Below are 20,475 nucleotides of genomic sequence, written 5' to 3' on the forward strand. Positions count from 1 at the left end.
AGTAACCAGGAGGGATCAGTGGGGAGCTGCACTGTAAGATTAAGATGTGTGCAGGATCCCTCGCTTTCTTGGCCGAGCCAGTTAACTGTAGGGAGTTTGCACCCTGTAGGGGCCCACTTTAAGGTAAGGTAATGATTAGGAACAGGAGGCTTCCAATTAGTGGCTAATGTTTCACACCCCCAGTATGCACAGTAGTACTCGTTGGGGGAATTACAGTACGATTTTCCAGGATTTGAGGATGGGCACATGTAATATTGGGCCTGGGGATCACTTACCTTTTGAGCGCAGGTTTCTTCGACTCTGGAGACAAAGGTGGCGAAAGGCTTACTCGGCTCCTGGAAGAGCTTGGTGAATTTATTAGGCCGACAGGTAGAGCAGTTGGCAAACGCTCGTAAGGCGATTTTCCAAAGGATAGGCCAAAAGGTGGTAGGTGCATTAATATAGGCAGATGCATTTATAAACGCTCCAGTGCCCAAATAGGCTTCGGGGGGATGATAGACTCCAATGGCTGCGTCTTGCTCACTTTGCTTAGCTGCTTCCGCCTGGAAGTGAGCACGCCAGTCAACAAACTGGCCGGGGTTAAAAATTGAACGGGCAAGCGAGGCCCAGTCTTGGGGGAGGCAATAGTTCATGGCGAGATCCTGCAGTATTTGGGAAGCATATGGGCTACCTAACCCGTCCTCCTTGACGGCCCTGCGAAGCTGCTTGATAGTATCTGAGTCAATGGGATACCAGTCATACGGTTTCTGTGGGGTGGGGGCAAGGTTAAGAGGAAAGCAGCGAAAAGCACGAGAGAAAGGAGGACGCGCTTGCAGAGGACCCGGCGCGGGAGTGGGGGTAGGGGGAGCGTTGCCCCAAGGGTCGCCTTGAGGTGTAGAAGGCAGCCAGGGGTTGTTAGCCGGTGGGGTGGGAGGAGCGGCGGCAGCTGCCGGTAGCGGCTCCGAGGGGGAGCTCGCCGAAGGGGGAGGCGGGAGTGGGAGGCCCCAAGCGTCGCAAGATGGCGGCGCGGTGGGCGTGGCTAAGACGCAAGATGGTGGATCAGCCCCGCCCTGTGAAAGGGCGGGGTTCAAGGCATAAGATGACGGACTAGCTCCGCCCTGTGGAACGGCGGGGTAAAGCGTACGCGGTTTCCGGCCCAGCTTAGGGCTGACGTCATCGCCGGAGCATTTCCTCCCCTCGATGGAAGAAGAAGGAGGAAGTTCGCCATCTTGGCGTGGCGCAGTGTTATTTTGCTTTTTGGGAGTCACCTCGAGCGCGTTGTTAATCTGCTCGACTAAGGACTCCGTGTCCGAGTCATGATTTGAATTAGTATCACTATCTGAATCTGTTGGCTGGGTTGATAGGGCGTCTTTGGATTTAACGGGGCCTCGATCAGGGGGGAGGGAGCCTTGAAGGCAGGAGCGGATGGTTATCAGGGTGGGGAGCAAGCCGGGAGGGAAGCGCTTGCTCTCCTGTTCCATGGCGTTGGTGACTCGATCAATAAGACGATCATAAATAACAGGGTCCCAAAGATGGCAAGTGGTGAGCCATGGGTTAAAGGGCAGCAGGAGGTCCCAGTATATCTGCAGCTGCCGGACAGACACTTTACAGCGATGCGTGTCTAGGAGACCCGCTAGAGCACGAACTTGAGGTGCCTGGCATGTAGATAGACGATTACCCATAGCTGAGGGGAGAGGAGGGGGAGTTGTTTACCGAGCAGAGAGAATGAGATAAACCGTGGCCTTGAGGCCGAAGGAGACGGCGAGAGCGAAAAGCAGTGCCTTTGGAGCAGTCAGGGGGGGGCGGTTGCAAAGAGGCACACGGCGCCAAATGAGGAAATAAAGATACAAAGAACTACAGCAAAGTAATGGAGGGGAAGAGGGAGAGCGTTAGGAGGAACGGGGGTCATAGAAGTGTGCATACAAGAGGACGAAGAGAGCGTGGGGGAAGGGAGGAGCGGCCTCGGAGCAGTGAACCTCACACGGCTCCGGAAGCGGCGAAGGAGAGGCGGCCCTTACCCTGCAGGCGAGGAAACGGGAAGCTGGAGAGGCGTCCGGGCGAGCGGGCGACCTGCCGAACTGTTGTGTGGAGACGCTCCTCACACGGGGCACCAGTTGCGGTCGCGGTTACTGCTTCTAGGGGGAGGGGCGGCCGGTAGCTGAGCCCTCAGCTCTCGGGGCTGCTTAAAGGGTACCGGCGGCGGGGGCTCTTTCCCGGAGGCGAGGGGGAGGCGGAGGACTTGGCCGGGTCCTCGGCGGGAGGCGTGCAAGGTGTGGAGGGCGGCGATAAGGACAAGACACTCTTCATCCAGTAGGAGTATGCGCCAAAGAGGCTTTATTCAGGGGTGATCACAGGTTATATAGGCTGGTAAGAAGGGTAGGGCTGGAAAAGAGGTGAAGTAGCCTTAAATGGCAATACTGAAGGGAGAGGGGCTAGGATTGGTTCTGAGAGGACGCAGGAGCCGTTGCAGCGGGCGGGGGTTGTTCTGGCCACGGTGCATGCGCGCTGGCGGTGGCAGGAGTGGCCTTGGCACAAGGGAGTGTGTGGGCAAGATAAGGAAGTGAGGAAAGGGCGGTTGGGAGAAAGGCGGTTTCCTCCGGCAAGCCTCTCCTGCCCGTGACATTTTGGGTGAGGAAAAGGGAGCTGCCCTGACCTCGCTCCTCAGGCTCGGGGGGGGCTGCAGAGGGCACTAACGCCCGTACCTACTACCCTCCCCAGGGGGTGATATCAGGTCCCCTGGCCCAGGCCTGGCAAGCCGAGGTACAAGCTCAGCTACCCGCAAGGAGTGTCCTGCCATGTTGGGTTACTTTCAGCACGGCAAGTGGAAGACAAAGCACGACAGCCTGTTGCTGAAGTCGGCTAGCACAGATGAGTGATGATGGAGGGAGCCTGTCACGTGCATGGGCTTCGTGAGTCCACTGGCCATCTGTGTCCAAGAGGCTCCATCCCGGGCAGCTGGCATTTGCAGCACAGCAACCTAGCTGTTCCTTCTCTCCCTCCCGGGCTTCCCAACCAGCTCAGCGAGTCTCCCCCCGTGCCTCTGGCCATGTGCAGTATGGAGCTATGGCTACAAGGAGCCAGAGCTGAAGCTGTCAGAGGCATGTGAAGCAAGCTGGAAAGCTAAGAAATAATTAGGAGACTTTAAAGTACATGATCCTGATGAATTCACAATTTTCAGGCTCCCTAATCTCCTTGGGCCACTGGTCTAAACACACGTGAAGAAAGATGAGCCCAAAGAGCAAAGTGTAAATACTGCTGCCCCCACACTTCCTATCCCCCCACCCCCAAGTCTACAAAAAGGAATTCTGCTTGGTATATTTTATTAAAAGCATTATTTTATTCAAAGCATATAGCATGATCTATCAATGTTAACGAACAAATTCTTACACAAAGCAGTGCTTTCTGCCCATTTTTCAAATGATGAAGCTATACTAAAGAAAATATCTTGCACTTAAGAGAGTTAATGACTCAAATGGAAATTACAGGTTCCTGATAGTCCAACTATCTGTTTGAGAATGCAGTCATGATAGATCAAAACATTTTTTGATTCTTTCAAAATGATTTTACTGATGGCCTTCTTTCAATCATTAAACTAAATACTTATTAAGCACTTACTATTTAGCAAGGAATATTCCTGGTACAGTGGAGAGAGAGTAAAAAATGAAAAGGAACTTAAATTCCACTGAGTGAGACACAGAAATCATAATAAATGATGATGGTTCTGATACATGAAAGCTACCTAGGGATGGGGTGGGGCTACTGTAGGTCAGACAAGTTCTGGAGAAGGTGACTTTTGAGTTGGGACCTGAAGTTTAGAGAAGGAGCCAGCCATGCTAAGAGCCGGAGTTTCCCAGGCAGAGGGAAGAGTAAATGCAAAGGACTGAAGGTGGGAAGGAACTTGACATTCCGGAGGACGGGAAAGAAGGGCGGCGTGTTTACAGCAGAGTGGGACCACGAGTGGTCAGTGTGAGATGAGGTGGAGAGGAAGGCACGGTCAGGTTCACTTGGAGGGGAATGTAAGGAATTTTGATTCTGTCCTAAAATAAAAGTGAAGCTACTGAAAAGTTTTTAGCAGAAGAGTGACATATGATTTGAGATTTTAAAAAATACCTCTGTTTGGGGGAGAGAGCAAATACGGTCCCCAGTGGGAATGCTACTGCAGGTTAGAGAAGATGGTGGCTTGAAAGCAGGTTTGGGCAGTGAGGATGGAGAAAAGTAGATACAGCCGAGATATATTTTGGAGGCAGACTCTACAGTACTTGCTGTTGGACTGAATATGAGGAATGATTAAAGAGATGGTATTAAGGATGACTTCTGTATTTTAGGCTTGAACAACTGGGTGAATCATTGTTCTGTTATAGATGTGCTAATTTTGAGATACCAATTTTGAGATATTAAGAGGAGGTGACAAGTAGGACAATGGCTAATTGAGCATCTACTAAGGGAAAGTCAGTGCCTGAGGAGCTAAAATTGTAGCTAGAGATAATCTTCTGATCGTTCGGGCTATTGCAGCCTCCAATATTTCTTGTTGGGGAAGGAAGAATGAGAAAAGTTGATTGAGAAGGAGCAGTCATAAAGAGAAGATAAAATTAGGACAGTGTGGTGTTATAAGCATAAAGAGAAGAAAATGCTTCAAGAAGGAAGGTTTGGCCAACTGTGTTGAAAGCTGCTGTGAGATCAAGGAGAATGGGGACTGAGAAGCACCCTTTAGATTCATCACTTGGAGGCTGCTGGTGACCTTGAGAAGAGCAGGTTTCATAGGGTGGTGGGGGCAGAAGTCAGACTGGCACGTGTTGGAGACTAACTGGGATTGAGGAAGTGGAGTGAGTGAGTGCAGTCAGCTGCTTCAAGAAATTCTGCTGATAATGAGCAGTCAAGGAGGGAGTCAAGAGAGTGATATTGCAGGGAGCTTTTATGCTGATGGGAATGATTGAGAAGGAAGGAGAAACTGACGATGCAGTGGAGATGTGGGGGCTGACGCCAGGGTGAGGCCCAAGAAGGCAAGAGGCGATGAGCTCCAGCTTCTGCCTACAGCTCAGATGGAAGGTTTGGCCTTGGATAACAGCAGGACATTTCCACGTTGGAAAAGGAAGGAAGCCAGATGGTAGATGGATGCAGATGCAGTCAGTTTGCCAATTTGGTGGAGGGGAAAAAAGGCATTCCTGTCTCAATGCTTGTAATTTTTCAGGGGGATTGGAGAGGAGGTCAAAGCTGAAGGAAAAGTGGGGAGGCTGTGTGGGAGGTTTGAGGAGCCCTGCGAAGAAGAAAATAGTTGCCTTAGACAGTGGGAAAGAACAGGCATGGCATGTGTTATTATTTCCACATCTGTGAGGAGTACAAGATTCAAAAAAGTTACAAGATTGATCTGGTGTCATTTGATGGTTCCCACCTATTAGTCAGTTAGAAGGCTCTCATAATTAATGTATTACACAACATATAAAGCCAAATTCCTTCTGCGTCATAGGGATTCTTTTTTGAGGCCTCAAATTGCTGTCTGTTTTAGGAAATGACAATCATGGTGGTGTTTTTGTGCCATTAAAAAGTATCATTTATAAAACTACTGTTCCTAGTCTGTGCAAGAATATATCAAGCATTTGTTTTTAATCAGATACATGGTAAATCTTGGTACTGATTATTAAAAAAAAAAATGTGATGGATATAATTCCTTTCCTTAGTTATCAGTTATTATTTCAAGTAGATGATATAGAGGTATCAACCCCACTCCCACACCCAATACAGTGAGTCTGACCAATATTCTAAGTCCCTTGGAATTCGGATGATCACCAGTTCCAACTGTTTGTGTATCATCTCCTCAATCAAACTCACACCTTCTCTGGGGGTCCCTGTTGAGGGTTCCAAAGAAATCTGTTGTCCAAAGAAAGAGAGGCAAGGGATTTGAGGAAATATGATCAACTTTGCCTCTTCCTTCCTTTTTTCTTTTGCTGAGTTTTCCAGAGGCATGTTGGGGATAAACTGGTTTTTAGCCTGGAAAGTAAACTCTTTGAGAGTAAGAACCATGACTTCTTGCTTAGCACTCTATCCCAGTGCCCCACATGGTACCTGACTCAATTAGTATTTGTTGCGTTGAATCTTGGGGTAGCCGAGTTTTGGGGCCAAAAGAAATGTGCTAAATTTGAGATATCTTAATTTGTTTAAGCATTTTGTGAAATTCACTTTGAAAATGAGCTATATTCAAAAAACAATTGTTAAAAAATGATTTTTCTTTAGAATTTAAGCATACTCCCCAGCATGATTAGCACATGTTGATCTTGCCTGACTATAAACAAGCTTCTCAGTTGGAGGCCCATGGTGACACCCTCCAATGGTGAGAACAGCCTCATAGCTGGTTTTCCCTTTACATAGTTCATTTCTTTTCCAACCTTACATACCTTGAACTGGTAGCTACTTTAGGAAGGTCTAAATTCACCAGGAGAGACTGCAAAATCTGCTGCAGAAAAATTATTGTCTAATTTATAATGACCTGGGTTCACTAGCAGAAGCAATTGGAAGGCCTTTATGCAATAGCGTCTTTGGATGAATAAAGTTTCTGTTGATGTGCAAGGTGGTTGTAAAAGGGGACTCAGAAACCTAATTACATAAGGTGGACACACCATCACTGTTTTGGGGTAGGGGGCACTCCCCAGACCCTTTCACAGAGGGGAAACCTACAGCCCTGCCTTTTCTTCTACCTCTTCTTCCTTTTGACACTATCTTTGAATAACACAGGTCACGTTTATTATCCCATTTTATCTTAACCTGTCAGAACTCTGCCCTCATAATTTGCTCCTGCCCTTCTCTACCCGGCTTGGTGTCCCTTTGTGACAGCATCAACGAGCTCCCCTGCCACTGTTTCTGGTTGGGTTTGACCAATGGAAAGCACTGGCAGGAGGAGACTGGAGGGCAGGAGGGTATTTTCCTTCCATCTCTGTCTGCCTGGTGACAGATGGGCAGTAGCTACATTTCTCTTCCAAAGGCTATTATTTCTGTGTGTGGCCTCTCCTACAGTTGTATTTCCACAGCTCTGGTAACCTCCGGGATCTGGAAACCATGCTTTTCACCTGCTCCTTCAGGCTTGGGGAGGTAATGGCCTCCTGTTCTTAGCTTCTGGGGTCCTGATTTCCCCTGACCCGCCTGCACCTTTGTAAATGGTTCCCTCGTTAAACTCTTCTCAATTACCCCCCCTGAAGTTACCACCTGCTTTCTGCTAGGATCCTGGCTTATATATAGGGAAAAAGTAGGTCATAAAGTAATATGAAAAAATATCTTAATTGGGGGAAAATATGTAATGCAAAGAAAATGTACCAATGAATGTTGGAAAAATTAGGGAGGGTATCTTATTTCTACATCTATTTCCACATTTAAGAATCCTATTTTTAATTTTAAAAAGTTGTTTCTTCGAAAATAGAGGTCACTCTCTAGTGCTTGCTTTAGTAATTTTGGAGAATAAAAGCATATCAACCTTAATGAAATCCAGCAGCTTCTCCCTACACAGGCAAAGGATGTTCTTGCTTCAAAGCATGAGGCCCCTTAAATGGTAGTTAAGTACATTTCCAAGTCCCCTAACTACCTCCAATTGAAATAAACCCTCTGTCTACAAACAGACTACTCCCTGTTACACTAAAGGAAAGCAAGCCACGGGAAGAGGAGAACAGGAAAAAAATAGCTAAATAAACAACGCCCAGCCCGCCGCATGGTCCAAGCTCACCAAGGGAAGCCAAACCAAGCAAAGCTGCTGGGAGCGTCGCAGCGGCCAAGTCTGTGCGTGCCCATCTGTGCTTCAACCTGGGCTCCTCCTCGCGGCTCTAACAGATGTTCACAAAGCTGGAATGTCCGCAAATGCACGGAGCACCAGCCAAAAATTCATCACAATGGAAATCACTTCTGCCGAACCCCAGAGCCAACGGCGCCAGTGACTTCTGTCTAACGGAATGGTCTCCTTGATATAAAACAGCTGAGGGGGGAGAGGAAGGACAGAGGGAGGCCACTGTTGGTTGAGAACCACGATGTGCCCAGAAGGTGCTTAGTTCCGGGTAGTTGCAGGCAAGCTCGTGGAATCTCACATATGCCCAACGGGAGATTGGCAGCAGCTTCAGGCCAGCTCTTTGGAGTCACCTGACTTGGGTGCTGCACACTCTGGTGGTTGGAGAGAGCTGCCTGGAGATTCTTCCCCTCTGCAGCAGCTTCCAGGCTCTCCCTCAGACCAGCTGCTTGGGCTATATATAGGCTGAGACCTCTGACAACAGCTTCCTTGATGTTCTCTCTGCCAGCCCTTCCCAAGGCAAGCCTCGATGCTGTTTTTAAATGGTTTTATACTTGGTATATGCAGATTAGCTTCTACTTTCTGCCAGAACCCTGACTGATACACAGGCCTGACAAGATGACTGCTGAAGGTCACTTTCAGTTCTGACAGTGGAAATAGGGCATGGTTTTGAAGTATTATATTACATGCCTAAGGACACATCTAATCAAAGCTATATTCTGTAAAGTCCACAAGTATCACTTTATATTATTGCACACCAGACTGGGGTTAATACCAAGTTACCTCTTCTGAGGCAATTGAGAAGATTCTTGGTATGTTTTATAGTGATCACGTAGGGGTGTGTGTGTGTGTGTGTGTGTGTGTGTGTGTGTGTGTGTGTGTGTGTGTGTGTGTGTGTGTGTTTACTGGAGCTAAGGCGGAGGGCATGGAGGCGGAGGGCATGGCCACTGATACCTTAAGTCTGTGCAGAGGAATAGAGTCCTTGAGAGAAGGACAAGGTGCCCAATTTTGTACCCAGGTGAGTTTCCTGCTTTCAGTTTCCTCAGCCTGCCCTCCTGGGAACCCACACACCTTGGCAGAAGGCATTTCAGGGTCAAGCAGTCCTCTCAGACCCCCACGAGGTACCAAAAGACGGATAAGGGAAACCCTGTATTCAAATAAATAACTGCTTAGAAGCTGGTAGGGGTTCCGAGCAGCCTTAAATACACCATCCTGCCTCTTTGGGGCTTTATTGGTAAGATAAGGGGACAGAATTAGATTAGCGGTTTTCTGCCAGTGGTCTGTGGCTCTGCAAGGTGTGTGAGGTTAATGCAAAGTGACTTGTGAATTCAAATTGCATCGATTAAACCTCTCCCACTTATATGTACTGTTTATATAGATGGTGCACGTGATAGTAATGAAAGAGTTTTGTAAATGGAATACTATAGAATATATTCTTTTGTGTGTGGCCTCTTTCCCTTGGCATAGTTTTGTGATTCATCTTTTGTTTTGTGTTACCAGTAGTTTGTTCCTTTTTATTGTAGATAGTATTCCATTGTATGAATATACCACAATTTGTTTATCCATTTACCTGTTGATGGACATTTGGGTTGTTTACAGTTAAGGGTTATTTTGAACATAGAGACTATGAACATTTGTATATGAGTCTTTTGGTGGACATGTGTTTCCTTATGCCTTGGTTAAATACCCAGGAGTGGAATTTCTGGGTCATATAGTAAGTGTATATTTGACTTTATAAGAAACTGCCAAACTATTTTCCAAACTGCTTGCACCATTTACCTTCCCACCAGCAATGCATGAGAGTTCCAGCTGGCAACATTTGGTATCTTGTCTGCAAAAGACTATATCCTGTGTGATTCCATTTACTTGAAGTTCTAGAACAGGCAAAATGAATTTATAGTAATAGAAATCAGGTTAGTGGTTATCTGCTAGGGGTGGGGGTGCATTTGATTGCAAAGGGACAGGAGGAGTGGTATCTGATTAGAGTGGTGATTACTCAGATATAGACATTAGTCAAAACTCACTGAACTGTACACTGCAAAAGGGCTTATGTTACTGTATGAACATTATACCTAAATAAAGCTGATTAAAATGATTTCTATAACAGCAACAACAAAAGCATTCCTGAATTAATAGAAATCTCTAATCATTATATACTTTCTCAATCAGTGGATGCTAAAAGTGCATTTTATCATCAGGGACAGCTGTAAATTTCTAGCCATGATCAAGTGTTTTTCTAACCATCAATGCTCTGGATTCTCTATACTGCATGCATCCTGCCCCTCAGTTGCCTAGATTTCCCACTTCTTTATCCTCCATTCTCTGTGTGAGGCCATTCAGCTTCCCAGCTCTGGCTGACAATGCTGTGTCAGCACCCCGCGAGCCCCGCGGTGTCACACAGCTGCTCTTTGCGCACTGCCCTCCCCAGCAGTTCCAACAGGGGAGTCTATTTTGGTAGCAGCAGTGCTTCTGCAGGAGGCACCCTCTGCTCACAATTAGTGGGTGAGGAATGAAGTCACTGGAGAGACTGGGCTGCAACATGCTTATCCTTAAGGGCTTTATGGGTCGTCTTCTTTTCAGAGCAGTCATTCACAATTTAAAGTGATTCACTGCTTTTTGGTTCTGAAAGACTGAACATGCAGAGTAGAGCAAATGATTAATTCATTGTTTACTACTGTACTACTATTACTGAAGCACCTTAGGTTAACTTAGAACTTTCTTCTCTGAATTCAGATTCTCCCCAATACACGGCGTAAACCAATTCACAGCTAATGCACCAAAAGGATAAATGAAAGTGGTGGAGGATGGAATTTATTCACTGCCTTCAAGTTGCTGCTGGTGTTCTGAAATGCGGAGTTCTGGGTTAAGTCTCTTCAGACGCCCCCCAGTTTCTATCCCTGCATTGCTGCCCTCCCCTGGGTGTTGTAGGCTGGTCTCTCAGATCACCCCGAGGTAAGCATGGGGCAGCTGAGGTGTCTGCAGGGCCTGGGGTGGGGGTCCTGAGCTATAGCCGCACTGACATGGTTGTGGGGGTCAGGATGGAGGCAAGCACCTCCTTATCCCCCCACCCACGCTCTTCAAATTTCCCAGTTACATGCCAAATGTGTAAAAAGGAAAGAACATTGATTGCATTTTACATGTCCTCTTACAAAGTCTTCACAACAACCCCATCAGGATGGTGCTGTCTTTATCTAGATTATACAGATGAGGAAATGGAGACTTGTTTAAGGTCAACAAAGTCCTGGAGCTGGATGCCAGCTCCAGAGCATGAACTCTTTTAGCCTGCTCAGGAATGGGCAGAATCCAGCATCTGACAGAATTAGCAATCTGACATGGAAAAATGCACATAAAGGTTTACTTAACAGCACTTGTTGATTTTCTAGGGTTCTTCTGGACCTGATGGTTAACTCGTTGCCTTCTGATAGAATTCATTTTCTCCCAGACTCCTGGAGTGGCTGTTTTTAGGGACACCGCTCCACCTTGTGGTCATGACTGGGAACTGCACCTTCCCTAAAGTTCCAAAGTCCTGATTTATAATTACCACTCTTCTCATCACCCAGAAGAAAAATTCCGCCTGAACTAAACTCCACAGCTGAGAAAAATGAGCCTTTCACTTCTCATACTGCATTCTCACTACCTTAGCTGAAGGTACAGGAAGTCAGACCCCTATTAGAGAGCCTGGGGTAACTCTCTGCCCTTTGTTTTTTCTCTGCACCTTCTGCATCCCTTGGGATGTAGCTGCATCTGATCATTTTCTCTCCATGTTATTCTATTCTGCGGACAGAGGGAGAGATGGGTTCTTTGAACGAATTTGCCTTAAGAGTTTGTCCTTGCTGTTTTGGCTAAGCTGATCTTATCTCTGCCACATTATATGTTTGGGCACAGAAACCTCTACTAGCCTCTTCTGCAAAATGGGAATAAGAATACATCAAAGATTTTTGTGAGGATTAAATGAATTGCTGCATTTAAAAGCATTCTGTAAACTGAAACTATGCAAATTTAGCAGCAGCATCAGGATTTGTTTTTTTGTTACTACTGATAGTAAGAGATAATGTCTCTCCTTGCAAATGTACCTGACTCTCTCCCTCTCCATAGGTGGAGCATGGGTCTCCACAAGAAGTGAGAGTGAGGTGTCTGCTTCCTAGTCACAAAGAAGGAGTACCCCTCTCTCCACTTTGTTTAGAGATTCCAAAATTTCTACTAAAATGCTGCCACAATCTAGGACACGGGCTTTTGGGACTTCTAAGTCCCTTTCTACTTATGGTCACATTCAATCTTCATGATTGTCCTAACGGAGGTGTAATGATATCAGGTTACCTATAATACAAACGAAGAAACTGAGAATCAGAGAGGCGAAGTAATTTTCTTAAGTTCTCAGGGTAGGAGCATCGAGTAAATAATGTGGATCTTTTCATTTCTAATCAGGATTCCTCCATTTACCACATACCATATCAACTCTTTACAATCCAGAACAAGCATTTTGACAATGTCCCACAGTAAGAAATACATTTTGCACAGTACACTCATACATATAAAACAAAAGTATTAAGAAGCAATACTTACCATGCACAGTGCACTCTATCCTGTTCTATTCATTGAAAAACTGCTGCTCACAACTCATTGAATCGATTCACAACCCACTAGTGGGCTGAGACCTGCAGTTTGGACAATACTGATCTAGAAGGTTCTCAAACAGTTCCAACAGAGCTTGTGACTATAACAATTGCCCATGGCTTTAAATAGATTTTATGAATCTGAGGGAATGGAGAAGAAAATATGATGAACTCACAAAGTTCCACCAATAGGAACGTATTGTCTAGTTTAAGCAAATTAACTCTTAGAAGTCTTTTGGAATATGATTTCAAAAACACTAAATTAACTGTATTACAATCACTGTAGAGAAGTAGATTCACACATAATTTTAATCATTGCAGATTCAAGCTGATGGAGTATCCAAGAAGTAGAGGCACTAACCTAATCTTAGGCCAGGGACAGTCTTGGGTGGGCGGTTGGAGAGAGTGTTTGCTGATTCCTGGACTCTGCAGCCCCATTCATGCATGATCACTACCAGGCCCACCCTTGAACCAACATGAAGGCCCATGATAAATATGGAATTAGAAGCCACAAGTACTAGGACTCAGTAACTCAGTCCTGATGGTCATATAGATGGACTTTAAAAATGAAAACAGGAGGGAGCACAGATTAACAAGAAAACAAGCAGATTAGCACTTACTAAAAGCCTACTCTGTCTGGGTCCAAATAATTGACAAACTTGGCTATCAGAGTTTAAAAAAAGAAAGTGCTTTCTATTTCATTTTCCATTTTCTCAATGACATTTCTGACAATACACCCATCATAAGGCCTTTCCTTGTGTTTTAGGTCACCATTATCTCACAGCTACACTAAAGTCACAGCTTCTGAATGTCCCTTTTTGCCTCCAGCCTTATCCCATTCTGACCAATTCCCCATACAGCTTGGAAGCAGTGTCTCTAGGATGCAGTGTGCCCACATCCCTCTCCGGTTGAAAGCTCTGTGGTAGTTTCGCACCGTGCCTTTGTTCCCTGCCCACCTGCTTGGTGTCCCCTCCATTCTCTATTGCATTCATAGCAAACTTCTTCACGTTCCCCGAAGGTGCTACCTCTGGGCTTTTAGAGGTATTGTTCCCCCAGCCTAAAATGTTTTTTCATGACTCCCTGTCTGGCCAACACCTATTCATCCTTCAGGATGCAGTTTAGATGTCACATCTTCTGGGATGTCTTCTATGGCCGCCCAGGACAGTCAGGTTTCCCTTTTAAGTGTTCCTACCACCTGGGCACAAAAATTATCACTCACAGTTATTACTGCCTCTTCACACATCAGTCTCCACTCACCCAACTGTCAACACTGAGGAGAAGTATCATGCCTTATTCTCAGGGCACTCAAGATTTTGCCTGCTGGGTGTTCCATAAAGATTGGTTCACTTAATAAATACAAGAATGAATAGCAACAGTCTCACTTTCTTGTTGCTCTCACTACTCAAAGTAACTTTAAGTTCAAAAGGTCCTGGCAAAAGCTTTGTCTATGTAAGATCCAACTGTTAAAAATTTGTGACTACAATTTCATCCTGCAGGTACTACCCTGAGGAAATCCAGGAGGTGAGTAGAGGGAGAAGTCATAAAGCAACAAGGATAAACAGGGTTCTTAATTCGTTCATTCATTCCCCTGTCCAGCGTCTTACAGAGTAGGTCTGTGCTCTCCAAATAAATGCCACTTTGTAATGAAGGTTTTTTTTCCTTTGGTTACTTGACTGTCCCCTAAATTAGTTGAAGCCTGTAGACCTTAAATACAAGTCTGACTAGTGCAACCTAATTGTACTATGAGAGTGTGAAGTTTGGTTCAGCAGCTACGTTAGAAATGCCAGTCTGCGATAGGCTTTCCACAACACACCTTAAAAGCACTGGGGGCTCCTTGTGCTGTGGGTCCTTGCCACAACACCAGGCCGTGCTTGACAGGGTCAGGACGTGCACACTCAGATGACCCCAGGCAGAGAGAGACTGCCGAGGACTGTCTCTGCAGCCTGAAGCAGAAGGACAAGGCTTCAGGTGCATGCTCCGCTGGACTGCCTGTGGTTACCTTCTGGAACAAGTGCCAGCCTCTCTCCACATCAGGCAAAGACCCCACATCATGGGGATCCACAGAATGCTAGAACAACTCCAGCCCCCTGTCCAAAAGGGTGGTCTGAAACAGTAAACTTTCATGCTCCTGCATCTGGAAAGGGTAGGAGACAACCTGATGACGCTGTCCTCTGGGTAAAAAGAGTTGGAGACTATTCACATGGACACACCCAGAAAGAGGGGCCTGTGCAACCTCCTCAGTTACACATGCTGAGTGATGTTAAGAGAGATGCAGAAAGGGAGGTTTGGAGCAATGCCATCTCTTTGTTTTCGTCTCTGAAATGAACTGGGAAAAAATATTGCATTACAGTCCTCAGGGTTTTGCATTGGATTTTTGTTTGTGAACAGTCATTAATAATGAAGTCACCAATTCCACATTCAAAAACCAATATATAAAAGAAGTTTCATATTTGCATGGTGATTTTCAAATGTTGAAATGTTTTCTAGATATAGTGGTTACATTGCTTTATTTGATGAAATAGACATGCTTTTGAAAAATTGTGAGTAAACATAATCTAAATGTACCTGAAGAGAATGAAAAGAACATGAGCTTTAGGCTCAGGCAGACCTGAGTTTGAACAGTGGCTCTGGACCTTTTTAACTTGCTTGACATGAACTAGTTAAATGTAAAATCTCCGTGAGCCTCAATTTTGTCATATCAAGATGGGAGAATAATAATTACCTTTAAGGACTGCTGCGAGGATTAAATAAGTGTCAGCAACTAATTTATTAAATCAATTATTTTTATCTCCATTGTCACTTTTTTTTAGTAAGTATGTAATTTTTGGTATGTAAATATGCATGCTTATACTTCAGCTTTCATGTCTATTTCACACCTGGTTTTATAAACATACAATGCAAAATATTCTCCCCAACAACCCTCCAGGGCTGACTGAAGCAAAAATGAAAAAAGATATTAATTACATTTTACATATGAGAAAATTAAGTCTCACGAAGACAGTGAGTTAATTAAAAAATCAAGCCAATTTTCTAACTTCCAAATAGGGAACCCCTAGGTTACCTTATATTAACCCCTTTACACCAATTCAATTTATAGTCAGAGGAAAGGGCATGTATTCTTTGAAGGAACATACCAATATTTTAATCAGTTTAGTCATGGCATCTAATTTATCTTGAAACTTCAAAGAACATTAAAGGGGAAGGTAGGCTGTTCGTGTTTATCAAAAGGGGCGTGCAGTAAACACAGACCGGCCCTGCAAAAGGGCGCAGAGAGCGCGTTCCCAAGTAACTAAACCTGAACACGTGCGACCCCCACACCCACCTTTCTTTTCCTGGGAATGGGCTCGTCAAAGAGAAGGTTGCTGGCCTCCGCCTCGTCGATGCCGTCGTCCGGCTGGGCGGGAGTGCGGAAGGGTTTGAAGCTGTCGGCGGACAGCGGCGGCGACGGCGTGGACGGGTTGGACTGGTCGCTGGGGGCGCTCCAGCTCCAGTAGCCGCTGCTGCTCGTGCTGGAAGGCACGCACCCTCCTTCCTTCCAGGATCCGCTGAGGCCCTCTGTTCAGTCACACAAACACAGCGTCAGTACCACCGCCAGGTGTGCCCGGGCACGGGTCAGAGTGGGCAACGGGCGTCCTCATCCCGAGAACCTGCCTGTGATCTCTGAAAGCACCTGCAGCCCACTCCGTAATTTGCAACAGGTGGCTAGGCAAGTGTTTATTCTATTTACACCTCAAAAAAATTGCATGACAGTTTATAAACATTTAGTTCTTTTAACCACATGATAACTTAGGTTTTTCTAAGAAAGAGTTTTCTGAAGTGGATTGTACGGTGCAACGCTAGTTCCTTGAGATGCCTGGACGGTCTATGGAAAAATAAAAGAGAGAAAAAATTAGCTGATTTGCTTGTTTGCTAAGTTTGGGGACTGAGGTATTTCTGAGAAAGGGATATTATTTGCTGTATTCTCCTGAGTTGTCTGGTCACAGAGGTTTCCTCTCTCCCTTCCCATTTTATTTTTTATTTTTTTAAGGAGTTTCTCATGCATGTGTGGTCTTTGGAATACATTTATAGAAAAAGTCTAAGATTTAAGAATCTAAGAGAAATGATAAATTCTGGATAGTTTCTTAAAGCCGTTTATCACGCTGCTTACTATAACAAATAATAGCGCCTTACATTTTGAGAGTGTTCCACAGTTTACAGAGCTCCTTTACACAGACAGTCTCACGGCTTCTCACAACATCTGCCTCTCAGAGTAAGAATTATTACCCCCACTTCCCAGATGAGGAATCTGAGGCTCCGGGAAGTTTACTGACCTGCCCAAGGCCATGTGACTAATAAGTAACTCTTGGTGGGTCCAAGGCCCACTTTCCTTCAGCACATGCTGGCCCTGTGTTGTGAACATCCTCCATTCACTCCTGAAAATCTGGGATTAGATAAGAATTTACTGAAATAATTACTAATAAGATTGGTGTGGAATTTTGCCTTTCCACTTATGATGGAAAACATTATGAAATGTTTTGCTAATTTAGGGAGCTCTTTGCTCCAGTTAGAATGTCTTGGGGGGGCTCTTGTAATCCCTCAAGATTCGCCTTACTTTTCAAGATGCCCAATCTTAATTATCATTTGTATCAATTCTACATTCTTTTTGGGTAGTTTCTCCTGCATATTGATGTGAATTTTGAATATATTAAAACTAGATTCTAACTACAAGGAGGAAAAAAGTCTCAAAATGCCTCATTAAAAAAATGCTATTAATGTGTATGTAATTAGTAATGAAGTGAAGACAAATGGTAGACTAGCATTGGTGGTGAAACTTTTTGATGACCTTCTCCTAATTATAGATGTCCAGCATATTCTTCAACTATGTCAAGCAAAAAGTCCAGTTAGAGGAGTGAAGTTTTAAGTTGAAATAACACAAGCAATTTACCCATCTCATTAAAGCCAAGTTCCTTCAAATCCAAAATGGTCATTTTTGCAGGCTCATGCCTTGCCAGCGTCAACAGAACCAAACAAGTGTCTCCCCTCCTTAAGCCTACACAGAAAACGGATGTAGTCCCTGTATGTGGAATTGCCTAGTGGAAACAGAAGCTCTCTGTTCAACGCCACACAGCTTGAGGGGAGCCTAAGGTATGCCTTTGGTAATATTACCTGGTGTGTGGTGAACTCACTCGGCATCCCCCGGAGGCTTATAAATATATGGCATCATGCACTTGTAAAAGAAAATAAAGATCACGGTGCCAGATTTGTAATCATGTTAAGTATGAAGAACTGAATTCATTTAGAGAACCAACTATCGTTACAGCATTGCAACATTGCTTCATGTCATTGCCAAAGCTCGATTTGCTTATTGACTTGGAAGTGACATTTCCTTTAGAAACACTATTTAGTCAGAAGGACAAAGTGATACAGAAGTGAATTTTTTCAGTTAAAGGTCAGGACCAAGTCGTACTATTCCTTAGGGAGCAGCTTCTCCCTATCTTAAGTATTTGCAAGAATGCAGGCGGGCATGGCTAGAATGTCACCCTCTGCAGAACCAAATCCTGACAAAATGATCCTTTTCAGGCACAGAAAAGGATCCCAACAGTTTCCACAAATTCACTGATACACAATATTCTGGAGAAAATCTTTTATTCCTAAAAAAAAAAAAAAGGCCGAAAAAAATAAACCTGCCTTATTATCATAAATTATTTTCTCTATTTAAGAATTTAATTCCTGTTTCAGACTAAATGAGAAAGACCAGACAATTTGGGATTATCACTTGAGTAGTTATTTTTTTAACCATAAATGAACACTGCATTACTTTCTTTATAACTGTGCTAACGAAAGTTTGCATTGAAGAAGCAAAAAGGTTTATTTTAACCCTAACCTCTCAATACAAAGGAACATAGACAATGCTCTCAACTAAAAAAAATTAATGGTAAACCAAATGATTATATTTAAAATGTAATTTGTCCTTAAGGATTCCAAAGAATTCTGCAATTCCTTTTTCCTGAAATAGGTTTTGGAGGGGCCTCCATTATGTTATTGCATTCCTTCTTTAGCAGCTCTTCCAAGCTGAAGAAGGTAAATCAGGATACCTGGTTGCCAGGAGGCCCGAGAAGAGATGTCAGGCCATTAGACAGTCATGCTCAGGCTCTTTTCTCAAGGGCACCTTTTGATACGAAAAGAGGTCAAGTTACCGAGCTTGTGGTGACTCCTGATGGTGGCACCATTGACTTACAATATTGATTTGAATTCTCAGCATCTTGGTCATTCTTCCCACTTACAATTGGACTGAAGTAAGTTTTGGTGAGGACTCACGGTTGTTCAACAAATTTATTTTAACACCTCATGTTTACAATCAAATTATGTTTCAACCATAGCTCAGTATCATAAGTGACTATGCTGGCTTTTGATAGAAGGTTTTCCATTGCCGGTAAGTTTCATTCCGGTAGTATCAGCAAACTACATTTCAGTGATCTGCAATCTAGCTCCCTCCATGGTTACTCCTCTGTGAATGTTCTTGCCAAAGTCACTAAGGATCTTCTTCTTGATGCAGAATTCAGTCCTTTTCATGCTTGACCTTCTGAGCATCAGACTTCTCTCCCTGAAGCATGCTTCCTCTTGGCTTCCATGATATCACGCTCTCCTGATTTGCCTCTATCTCTCCAGTCACACCTCAGCCTATTCCCAGGCTCTCTTTCCTCTGCCAATCCCTTGCATGATGATGAGCCTTGGGCCTTCCTCCTTAGCCCTCTTCTCTTCTCACTCTGTGTCTACACAACTCACTCAGGGTGATCTCACCTACACACATGGCTTCTCATTCTGCATTGTCAGCCAAGATCTCTCTCTCAGGCTGTACCCAAACCTCCACCAGACATTCCCCCTTGAATGATCCTCAGCCACTGCCTACCAACCATATTTCCAACTGGACCTCTCATCTTCTTCACCAATGTCACCCCTTGCCCCAAACATGTACCCATAGATCCGTTCCTCTGCTGTTGTTCCCGTCTTGGTAAATACTCTCCCCTTGCTGAAGCACACCAACTGCCTGAAGTCACTGTTGACACATCCTCTCCCTCATTCTCCACGTTATCGCCCAGTCCTATTGATTCTTCTCCACATTTCTCAAATATGTCTTATTCTTCCCGACTGGGACCATCATGGTTTGTGCCACTCATCTGTATTTTCTTGTCATTGTTGCTGTTTTTTTTTGCCTGTAAACCTAATCTTGACTTCACAGTAACTAAATTACTTGAATTGCTCTCCTGTAGTCTCAGAATAAAGTCCAAACTCCTAGCCTTCATGATAGATCTCCTGCCAGTCTCTCCAAATTCATCTTCTACTCCTTTCCCTCCTGATTTATCATATTGAATGAAACGAGGCAATGTTATATAATGATTAAGAAAGCAGAAAGCAGATCTGGAATCAGAAAGATAGGAGTAGAATTTCAGCTCTGCTGTTTATCAGCCAATTAACCCCATTTCTTCATCTATAAAATAGTGATAGCAATATAGACCTGTGAGTATTACATGAGTTAGAGCAAGCATAGTGCTTGACACACATTAAGTGCTCAATAAATACTAGCCATTAATACAGTTAAAATTCTCTAAAAAGATTGTACCCTCTCTGGGAGTGTGGACAATGTTTTTCAATGGGGTAGTCAAACCAACTAAAATGGCACCTGATAAATATATATTGAATGAATTAAGGAAGGAATGGACTAAATTCTATTTTATTAAGAAGTCTGAGAAAATCTTTTTAAAAAATATTTAATCTTCAGAGTCCTTTGATCCAACCATGTCCCTATCAAACAGAAATAATGTTGGAGAAAATAACTTCATCAGAAGTATCTCCATTTACTTGGGAAAAAAAGGAACACAAGTACTGCAGATGTGTTCTGCAAAGGCAGAAAACTGTGATAGAGATCAGTAATATGAGCTGACTGGGAGAGTGGATGTATGTGATGCTGGGGTCTCTGGGAAGATGAGGAGGAAGCTGATAGCTCTGGGGTCTCCATTTCTTTCACATCTCCACTTGCTTCCTGCTAATGGACAAGGATTAATTGTTCACTGTGTCTGATCAGAATGAGATCCCTTGAGGAGAGAGGATCTGCTTTTGCGTTGTGCCAAGTGACCTCTCCATAAG

The 20,475-nt window shown here is 44.4% G+C and overlaps 1 protein-coding gene across 1 annotated transcript in view; it reads right to left on the reverse strand.

The window, feature by feature from the left end:
* Positions 1–20,475, reverse strand: part of ZNF704 (zinc finger protein 704) — a 265,604-nt gene that overhangs the window by 23,851 nt on the left and 221,278 nt on the right. The window contains exon 4 of the mRNA XM_037803600.1: positions 15,674–15,906. Within this exon, the coding sequence (XP_037659528.1) occupies positions 15,674–15,906 (233 nt within the window). The remainder of the gene's footprint in view (positions 1–15,673; positions 15,907–20,475) is intronic.

The sequence above is a fragment of the Choloepus didactylus genome, chromosome 14, assembly GCF_015220235.1.
Source record: "Choloepus didactylus isolate mChoDid1 chromosome 14, mChoDid1.pri, whole genome shotgun sequence".
In the NCBI taxonomy this organism is placed as follows: Eukaryota; Metazoa; Chordata; class Mammalia; order Pilosa; family Megalonychidae; genus Choloepus; species Choloepus didactylus.